Source organism: Panicum hallii, chromosome 8 (assembly GCF_002211085.1).
Source record: "Panicum hallii strain FIL2 chromosome 8, PHallii_v3.1, whole genome shotgun sequence".
NCBI lineage: Eukaryota > Viridiplantae > Streptophyta > Magnoliopsida > Poales > Poaceae > Panicum > Panicum hallii.
Window position 1 is genome coordinate 41414337 of NC_038049.1, and position 10322 is coordinate 41424658.

A 10322-nucleotide genomic window follows, 5' to 3' on the forward strand; every position below is an offset into this window, starting at 1 on the left:
TCTATCACTTTGGTATCTATACATAACTTTCCAATGATTCACTGAATGCAGTGCAATGCAGTTATTTGTTTCTCATAAGTAGAGCTATTGTAATGTAGGTGCACTCAGCTTAAAAAATATGATGACAATGCAGATACACACATGTGAAGCTGTCAAGTCTCAACCTCACATTGCTCCTGGCATGTTCAATTATTGTCAATCTATAATTTTCTACCTGTCTCAATCTATGGTTGTCTAATCTTTCCAGTTAATACCATTTTGCCATATCTACAAGCAGACTAAATAAGTGCAGTACAATTTAATTCTATTTGCATTTCATACAAGTGCTGCAACATATTTGTACGACTAGAAGGTCCAAGGATCTAGATCAGTTTACTGTTGGTAGCTTACTTATTGATCAAATGGTAAAGTTAACTGGTTTTATCCAACACGGCGGGATGTAGAGATGAAGGGGGCGTCCAGATCCCTCGCCAACTCACCTTGTCTAGTCTCGCTGCTAGCCAAACGGGGTACTGGGCCCCCCTGGTCAATGAAATTTCTTTGAGATATGAAACATTAACATAGTTATCCACATGTAGATTAGCTCGTTAGCACTAATTGGCCCCTCCTTCCATATACCTCACGTTCCGCCACTGTGGACAAAGCTAGCCAAATCGGAAATGAGGCAGCTAGCAAAAGTTCCAAAGGCCACGACTTCACTCGGCTAGGCTAGGTAAGCGCTAGCAAAGGAACCAGACACACCCGAAGTATTTCTTTTTATAAAAAACTACGGTTCAAGGTATTGAACTATTGATGCATGTGCAAATGGTATAAATTAATTTTAGGAAAAAAGTCAAAATTACTCCGCTCAAGTATGATCAAGGTCCAGATAACCCCCTTAACTATCTCTTGGTTCAATTTGTCCCCTAAACTATATCAAATGATTCAATTTACCTCCTAATACAATTTGTCTTTTTTATTCCTTCACATACAAATGGAATCTTAATTTAAGATTTTGCAGGGTTGTAGTGGGCATCACAACATACTCCCTCTATCCCATAATATAGTTATCATGCACTAATCAAGAGAATAGTTATAGCTTTTCTATTTATCTTGCATGCAGATCTGCATGCTATAATTAATTTGCATGCAAGGAGGAACATTTTAGACCTCTCGTACCAAGAAAACTCATTTGGAAACTTAAAAGTAGTTATATTATGAGATAAAATTTGAATGCTAGAAGTAACTATATTTTGAGATGGAGGGAGTATGTTAATAAAATATATCATGAATTTTTCATCACAATTTTTTCTATAATTTTGTATCATAAGAGTTAATTTATTATTAAATATAATACCCAATCAAAATAATGATGAAAAATTCTTGATATATTTTTTAAAAATATGTTATGATGTCCGCTATTATCATGCATAATTTTAACTCAAGGCTTCGCTTGTGCATGGATAAATAAAAAGTTTAATCTTATTAGGGGTAAATTGGACCAAATCATATAGTTTAGGGGGTAAATTGAACTAAAAAAATTGTTTAGGGGGTTATTCAGAGAGTAATTTGGATTTTTTTTTCCTAAAAAGAGCCTCTAATTGGTCAAGGAAAGCTGCCCACTATTTATATGAATTTTTTTTTTTGAGCTGAGTTGAAATATGTTGTAGCCAAATATGGGTTGCCGGACGTTTCATATATATAATGTTTTAGAGTTGGAAAAAATACGGTGATGGTCAAAAGAACACTTTTTTCCATACGACAAGAAGAGGGGATAAGGACCGACGAATAGTTATTTTCAAAAGTTTTCATAAGCGAGATATGGCGGATCGTACACGCCCTTGACTTACAGGCATAATACTATTTTTAGCGACTTCTAGGGCAGAGTGGCATTAACTGCAAATGAGGACAATAATTGTGCCAACTAGCTGAATTGTTAACTATCAATCCGAAATACCATACCGGGGCAACAGTTGTGCCAGCTAGCCGAAATAATTAACTATAAACACTGAATTTCTAATTATACCAGAAATCAGGACAATCAATATATGTGCCACATAGCTAAAATTAAATAATTCAGAGGCATAGTCAGAATCCCTTATGTTTCTTGATGTAGGTAGTATATATCAAGCCTAGTTGAACTTGAAGTCTGATAATGATTATGCCAGCTAACTGAATGAAATAATTAACTCACAATCCGAAATATTTATCTTTACAGTAGAAATAAAAGAAATACAATCATGCCAGCTGAAGTACAATATGAGAAACCATTTTAATTATTTGTCCTGTATTTTTGAGACAATTGCATTTGACTCCACGCGTAGGCTTGATCAGCCCCTGGCGCATAGGATTGGGCGTTCCTGTATCCATCACTGCATCTTTCGTTGGCCGCAAAAGGATCCTATTTTTGGGCCTACCGGTCAGTAGCTCTACATGCCCTTCCGCGTGCCCTACTTCTCCACCCTCTCTCTATCCTGGACTTCACACCTCACGTTATTTTTGACGACCTCGATAACGGACAAGTCGTCACATCTACACAATGCAGATGAGGACGACAACTGAGCTAGTAGGAAAAACAACCATTTTCTCAGTTGATTGATGTTTATTAGATTCTCGCCAGCTAGACATGCCCGGCTGTTACACTTCGACGAGGGACAAGTCATTTTCTTTTTTTTATCAAAAAATTATCTATTTGTCTATTTATTTATTTATCCAAATCAGCGCCTCGAGATCGGACTCAGCCTAGCCTAGCTAATAATTAAAGCACATGCTAGAGGCCGCGGTATTAGTTTGACGTCTTTTGGAGCGCAGAATGGCCACTGTAGGAGTGTGTTATAAACTAACTATAGTACGTCATACTAGAAATACAATATAGCTAGTAGTCTGATGGTGGCACATGAAGCAAGTATAGAATCTTGACAACCATGCATGCATTAATCGTTATTAATCTTAGGTACGGTGTCCTCGATCTGTGGAACTTAGGAACTCTCTTCTGGATCAAACTGGAAGAGCTACCGAGTTCCTTCCACATGGGACTAACATGCTGGTTACAATCAACAACATAAACAAACACACAGACGGCAATATGGATGCGGCAAACATAAACACGGCGTGACCAAACAAATGTAGATCATCTGGCACACGGCGACATGGATGCAAGTGGCCAACAGCAAGCAACACAGGCGCTCCAGTGGCAAGAGCAATTTGTTACTGCAGCATCAGCGCATGCAACTCTTGTCCTCACCTCCACCTGAACTGAAGCAGTGTACTCCTTTCATTTCGGCAATCGATGCCTCTTGGGGGTCACCATTCCTGAGACAGCAAGTACAAGTTTTGCCATACGGAGTGGTGTTAATTTGCATGCGGAATTTGGGGGAAAAGGGAGGAGACAGGTTACCTTGTCTTGAGATCTATGCGTGGTTAATGTTACCACCTTCAACTTCAATTTCAATTTCACCCCAAGTCTCTACTGAAACCCTCACTATCTGTTCGCCAACTTGCTGAACCTGAACACTGCCACTCTCAATTTCGGTTGCGCTCTCAGTCTCCTCATCAACCTCTTGGACGACATCAACTTTAGTTTTGTTGATGATGAGGTTGATCGGATTGTGATGCTTGGCGACCTGCCTTTTCACAGCATCTACTGTCCTTATGACGCTAGAGCTATTACCACACCACTCCTGGTTGTAAAGGAGGGCTACCTCCGAGAGCCTTTGGAGATTGCCGATGCCACGAGGAACACTCTCTTGCATTGCTGAACCTGAGCAAAACTCTAGTTGAAGATGTGTGAGATTTGGCAAAGCTCCTGTCCCGAAAGTGAGCCACGGCGCTGGGCAATTGACTGAGAATCCCCGAAGCTCACTGAACCCCTCAGTTTCAATCACTATAGCTTCTCTAGGAACAAAGTCCAAGCCTAGTATCAGGAGCTGCAATTTAGGTAAGGCTCTGAGTATGTTCAGACCATCAGTCAGTAGTATGCACACGCTGATTTGCACAAAATATAGTGAGTTGAGCCTTTGGATCCATTTTGGAAAACTTAGAAAACCTCCAGCTGTCACCTTAAACTTCTCAAGTAGCTCCGGTGGATGAGACAGGGAGCTCAGAAACTCCATGGAACAGCCGAGTCCACAGTGGATGGTTAGAGACTTGAGGTTCCTCCATTTTTCGATGGATGATAGTAATGCTTTACAGTAGTCTTCCTCAGCGCATTGTTGGGAGGACCATATTATTGTAATCACCCTCAATCTGTCTAGGCCACCGAGACCCTTTACAAAGCTTGGAGAGTGTTCTCTTAAATCAACGGTGGCGAGATTCTCCAGCCTGCCGCAGTGTTGCTTGGATATCATCTGCAATCCTTGTTGCTGTTTCAATCGAGCTAATCATTCCTTCACAACCACACAGAAGAGTTCTCAAAGTATTCCGTAGCCCCACAATGCTGCGAGGCAGCTCTTTCACCTTTGTGGATCTCACATCCAGTGTCTCCAGGCTCCTTAGCTCCCAAATTGCTGCCAGTAGCTCACTGATATCAGTGCCTCTGACGCTCAGATACTTTAGAAGAGGTTGATTGTTAATGCCATCAAGGCATACTGGACCATCCCAGCCTTCGAGGTCCAGCACACGCACCAAGCTCAAATCAGTCAGGTTCAGGCGAGGTGCGGGTGTGGAGCTGGCCTGACCAAAGACAGTGACTGAGCGAACACGATCTACTAAGCAAATAGTATTAGGTTTCAAAAAAAACATAAGTTAACAGAATCATTTCGCGTCAGGTATCGATCTTGCTTGCTGCTCTGTATAGACAGCCGGCGGACTGGGTTGCGGCCGAGAACAGGATTCTGATCATTCAGCACGGTGACAAAGTTCTCTTCTATGGATTTGATGACAATGAAATCATGTGTCACTGGATGAAGCTTGCAACATCTTGGGGCATCATCATGCATCAGATGCGATAATTGTACCATGTTTCTGCAAATGAGCTCATTGAGATAGCTTCTAGCTATTGACTCCACATCTCTGTCACGTGCTCCAACGATGTACAATTCAGCAATCCGTCGCCTCACTAGACGGTCTATTTCAACCTCGTAGTTCTGAGGAAATATGCTTAGATGCAGCAGACATGTACTGAGATGTGGGGTTAGATCGTTATAGCTAAGATTGAATATCCGCTTCATCACTTCTCCACCGGGATGTGACAACGAGAACCAGTTCGATCCATTAAGCCGCTCCCATGAATCTGTTGAAAACTGGCAATCTTTTAACACTGCAGCTACAGTAACTAAAGCAAGAGGCAGGCCACCACATTTTCTTATAATTTCGGGAAAAACGTCCTTCAAATATGGAGGATAATGATCATAATTCTCATTACCGAAGGCTAACTTTTTAGAGTCCACTTCACTAAGAAGCCCAATGTTGTAAATGCAATCGCTTGAACTGGAAGAACATTCCGCTGCCAATGCAGCTTTCCTTGTTGTGGTGATTATTCTACTGCCAAGAGAGTTCTCTGGAAAACAACACTTTATGATTTGCCAACATTCCTCCGTCCATAAATCATCAACCACAATAAGGTATCTGTTTTGCAAAACGGGAAAAAAATGCAGAGACGAAATAACTTACAACAAAATCAATGTGATTCTGAAGTATGGATGATGGAATCGCCAGACTTCAGCAAGCTAAGTAAATGATGCGTACCTTTTCTTCTCCGGTATTTCTCTCAGCCTCCCAATGAGATGCACTTTCTTAATGTCGACATCTAGACGTGCCAAAAACACTCGGTACAAGATAGAAAACACTCGGTACAAGGTAGAAAACACTCGGTACAGATTGTGCCGAGTGCAACACTCGGTACAATGCACTCGGAACAAACCCATTCGGTACAGATCGATTTTTACACTCGGTAAACCCATTCGGTACAGATCGATATTACACTCGGTAAAGGGCAACACTCGGTACAGACAATATATACTGAGTAATTTGGAAGCACTCGGTACAATTTCACACTCGGTACACATTTAACGCCGGCATTCGATCTACCGGTAACATAAGATTGTACCGAGTGTGTACTAAACCACTCGGCATATAAACTTAAAAGTGTACCGAGTGTAAACACTTGGCACAATACACTCGGTATATAACTCATGATTGTACCAATACTTGGTACATTCTCAAAGATGCGCTCGGTACATTCTCAAATCTGCGCTCGGTACATTCTCAAATCTGCACTCGGCACAATTCACTTGCCATTTCAATACATTAATTCAATATTATTTGCTGCAGCTCAGCTCAAACATGACAGCCACAAAGTAACAGAATCAAATATAGCTAGAAATTGTCACAATCCGACACATAAGCCAAATCTCATACAATATATATATATATATGTGCTCACTCAAGTAGTTTCATAGAAAGTAATTTGCAAACATCCAACACACACATATGTTGTCATACCAACAGATTTGCAGTTCGTCAAGGTCACAAATAGAAACTAAGACATGTGTTTGCATTAAACCTGCATATTACATCACCGCATCATCATTGCACTCATCCTGATGCTCTTGTTGTGGATTATTCAAATTGGCAATAGTGTTGTTTCCAACTGAAGCTGCAGTTCCCTATAAGCAACAATCATGTAAAAGTTATAAGCACCAAGCCACAATAGTGCTTCATGCAGCAAGCTGTAGACTGGACAAAAAGAGCTCTAAGAGTGAAGAGACTTACTGGAGTGCTCGCTTGAGTACCTCCTACTGTTGTGCTATTGTTTGCCACAAGATTTTGGTTCTGATTCTGAACTAGGGACTACAATTGGCAAGAGTAAAATGCTAAGTAAAAGTGGACAGAAATTAGTTATGTCACAAAATCATGATATTGTAAGAACTTACATTGAGCATCTGGCGTATCTCTTGCACGTTCTTCTCAAGTTTACCAATTCTATCAACTGATGTCCTTATCCGTCTTGGAGGACGCACATCTTCAAATGATCAGAACTCATTGATGATCGATTTTGAGAAGCACTTCCCCGTGAGTCAATATAGCCATTAGCAAGGACATGACGTCCATGTTTTTTGCCACAGCCAATCTTGTACACAACATCCGGATCAAGTGGTTCATTCATCACATCAAAATCTGAACCATGCTTCTTCTTTGCAACTTCAGTATACTTTTTCTATTAGAAACATTGTCACCATGACACAATAAAAGAGAAATGTAACCACACAAAGAAAATAACTGATGCAAGTCTATTATTACCAAGATTTCTTGTGCCCGATCATTGCACAATACACTATTTTCAGATCCATTTCTAGACGCTACCTATGCAGCCAAAATCAGACACAGGTCTCTTCTCTTTCTCCGCCTTCATCATAAAGATACTTTCATGAAGCAACATTCTTGATAACCAAGCAATAAGTTATACAGCAGGAAGGTAATTTTTTTACCATTTTTCTTTTGTAACGAGGAAAGGCACAACTTCCCTGACGATGTGCTAGCCCACTCATCAAGGATCTTCGTCCTCTGCAACTATTAGATTTCTCGTGCCATTCATTATTGCACCATTTTTGTCACACAATTTGAAGCCAACAATCAGAGTAAGGGGCCGCCCAGGGTGGTATTGCCTAATTGACATAGATTTGAAAAAAAAGAGAGTAATAATTACTTATTTACAGATTAAGGAGTATCATTAGAAAATTTGAGATCTAGCAGCTAGAGTATCATTAAGCAAACTGAGACCTAGCAGCATAGCAGATTTCAAATACTTGTTGCGGTAAGCGGCCATTTAAAATTTTCCAGCTCTAAATATGACTTGCAAGGAAAATAGTCATTAAAGAAACTAAGACCTAGCAACATAGCAGATTCCCTACTCTTAAATCTGATTTGAAGCATATATATTTAAAATGATTGTTGCAGTAAGCAGCCATTTAAAATTCCCAAGTCTTTTATGTAGAAACAAGTGAATTACCTGCATATATTGTGCTTCAGTTAATCTTATACCGCAAGCTTGCATCCTAGTTATTTTCTCCTTTTTAAATCGTGCATAATAAAAAACCACAACCGTTTTACGCTCTTCATAGTAAAGTTGTCCGATCTTGTTCTTGATAACTTTATGCAAAACTCTCCTAGCCTCCCGCTCCTTCCGTGCTTTTTCAGCTTCAGTATCTTCGATATCAGTTGCCCATCGATAATATTGCTAAGATGGACATGCATAACAGTAGAAACATACTCATCAGTTATTGCTAAGATAGCAAAAATAATTATTCAGGATAAGCAGGTAGAGATAGCAAAAAATTACCCAGAATCTTTCCTCCACCCGCTCTAAACAATTGTTGTATTCAACTCCATGCTCATCAGGAGCATCTGGAGCAGCAGCATAATGCTCCCATGTCCACGGAGGTTCTATCCTTCCATTGTAGTTGACAAGCCCAGGGAAGCACTCCTTTAAAAGCAGAGTGGCAACACCACTTGGATTTCTACGCTTCTTGCCCCATCCTAATTCAATCCAATGGCTGTAGATAAAATAATTAACAGAGACAACAACACAGTCAGTAGTGCATTAAAAAACAGAGCTACAAAGATTTAGGTGATGCCTGACATTGATAGCTTCGTTGAATGCAAAAGCAGGACCTAAACTATCTTCGCTAGTAATCCATTTAGCAGCCGTTAGGACTGTCCTTCTCCATTATCAAAAAAAAAAAAGGATTCTCCTTCTCCTATGCTGCCACCGTAGGCTACATGTTTTTAGTAGAATTGTTCATTTTGCAAGTGCAAGAGCAATTGATTAGGGACTGGCCGGTTGGCCCAACAAACAAACTGCACAGAACTAATGACCTAGTGATGCCTTGTTGTCTTTGTGAAATCATTGGCTACTTAATGAAAGCACTAGTCACAAAAGCACACATGCATGGCAATCCTCCCCTCTAATACGAACTCTTGCATGCAGCAACACAACGAATGCAAGCAGCAGGCAGGGGTTGTGCTCGCCTCGGCTGCCCCCTTGCTGCATCCACAAATCCGGACAAGCAAGATCACCAGCAAGCAACAGCAGCAGCAGGCGGGGGGTGTGCTCACCTCGGCTGCCCCATTGCTGCGTCCACAAATCCGGACAAGCAACGTCACCAGCAAGCAGCAGCAGCAGCAGGACAAGCAGCGAGAGCTCGGCCGCGATGGGAAGAGAAAAAAATCATATATCTGGAGCAGTGGGGTGGAGGACTGGACCTGAGTTCCAGATCTGGAGCAGCTCCTCAAATCTGCGTTGTGTAGGAGAGGGCTTCACGACCTGGAATGGCTCCACGAACCGGCAGCGGTGGCGACCTTGGCGACCGGTAGCTGCTTACGTGCTGCAGGGTGGCGGCAAGCTGCGGCGAGTGGCGGCGGCGCGGGGTCCTGTAGGCGGCACCTAAGGTGGGTGTTGCGTGTGTGGTGTGTGGTGTGAGGTGAACCGGCAGCTGTGTGGATGTCTTAGGCGGATGTTGTCCTGCTGTGTGTGTTGGGTCAACCCGTGAAAACAAAAATTTCGTTAAGTTCAGCCCGCGGAACGAACATTTCGCCGAGTTTAAGTCCGCGAAAAGAATTGTACCGAGTGAAACACCTATACCGAGTGTTATTTTAGAAAACACTCAGTATAGTAATTTGAAAATTGCTTCAAAAATAATTTTTAAAAAAATAAACAAAGAAAAATAAGAATTAAATAAGACATTTACTAATATAAATGCAAAATGTAGCTTAAAAATTGCTGTAAAAAAATCAAAATTAAATGTATCATCTTATTGAATCATGAGGTGTCTTTGAATATGTTCATGAAACTACTCACTCATGATTACCAAATCAAACAATTTTGAGATAACTTTTGATTTTTATCAAGTAATTTTTATGGGGACATTATTACAACATGAATTGGTAACACACAAAAAATTATAATATTTTGACAATATTTGTGTATTAGTAAATTTTTGAAACTTTGATGACAAATTAAAACCTATATAAGAGTATACAAATATTTTAATTTTTAAATCCCACTTGAATTGTAAGTAGGTACATAGTCGTTGTGCTCGTATATGAATTTTGCGGAAAGAAGTGATAAGTATTTATCATGCTTGTAGTACAAATTGGAACTAAATACAATAATTCAAAGAAAAGTGTTTAAATTTGCAATAATAGGAAAATTGCTTAAAAATTTACAAAAATTGGATACATTTCTAAACTCTCTGAACCATGCTACACAAAAAATGTTTGAAACCATTTCGATAAAAAATTACTTCTACATGTACCGAGTGTTAGGGAAGGATGCACTCGATACATGGTTATATGTACCGAGTGTGCTGTCTACGCCGAGTGGCTAGACAAAGAAACACTCGGTA

The 10322-nt window shown here is 40.4% G+C and overlaps 1 protein-coding gene and 1 long non-coding RNA gene across 4 annotated transcripts; both read right to left on the reverse strand.

Moving 5' to 3' along the window:
- Nucleotides 1-3389: 3389 nt before the first annotated feature.
- On the reverse strand, nt 3390-5843 carry LOC112872325 (disease resistance protein RPM1-like). Its single transcript, XM_025935427.1, has 5 exons — nt 5840-5843; nt 5342-5584; nt 4728-5209; nt 4450-4650; nt 3390-4340 (listed from the first exon to the last, which is right to left on the reverse strand). Exons 1-5 carry the CDS (start codon nt 5841-5843, stop codon nt 3390-3392), a joined length of 1881 nt encoding a protein of 626 aa, XP_025791212.1.
- Nucleotides 5844-6361: 518 nt separating this feature from the next.
- Nucleotides 6362-9306, reverse strand: LOC112902760. Of its 3 annotated transcripts, none has more exons than XR_003230660.1 (8): nt 9181-9306; nt 8258-8471; nt 7928-8155; nt 7407-7583; nt 7219-7324; nt 6852-7119; nt 6691-6768; nt 6362-6584 (listed from the first exon to the last, which is right to left on the reverse strand). It is a non-coding gene; the product is annotated as an uncharacterized LOC112902760 (long non-coding RNA). The 3 variants fall into 3 exon arrangements; XR_003230659.1 differs by having other exon boundaries at nt 6852-7135; XR_003230658.1 differs by having other exon boundaries at nt 6852-7324.
- Between the last annotated feature and the right edge of the window lie 1016 nt (nt 9307-10322).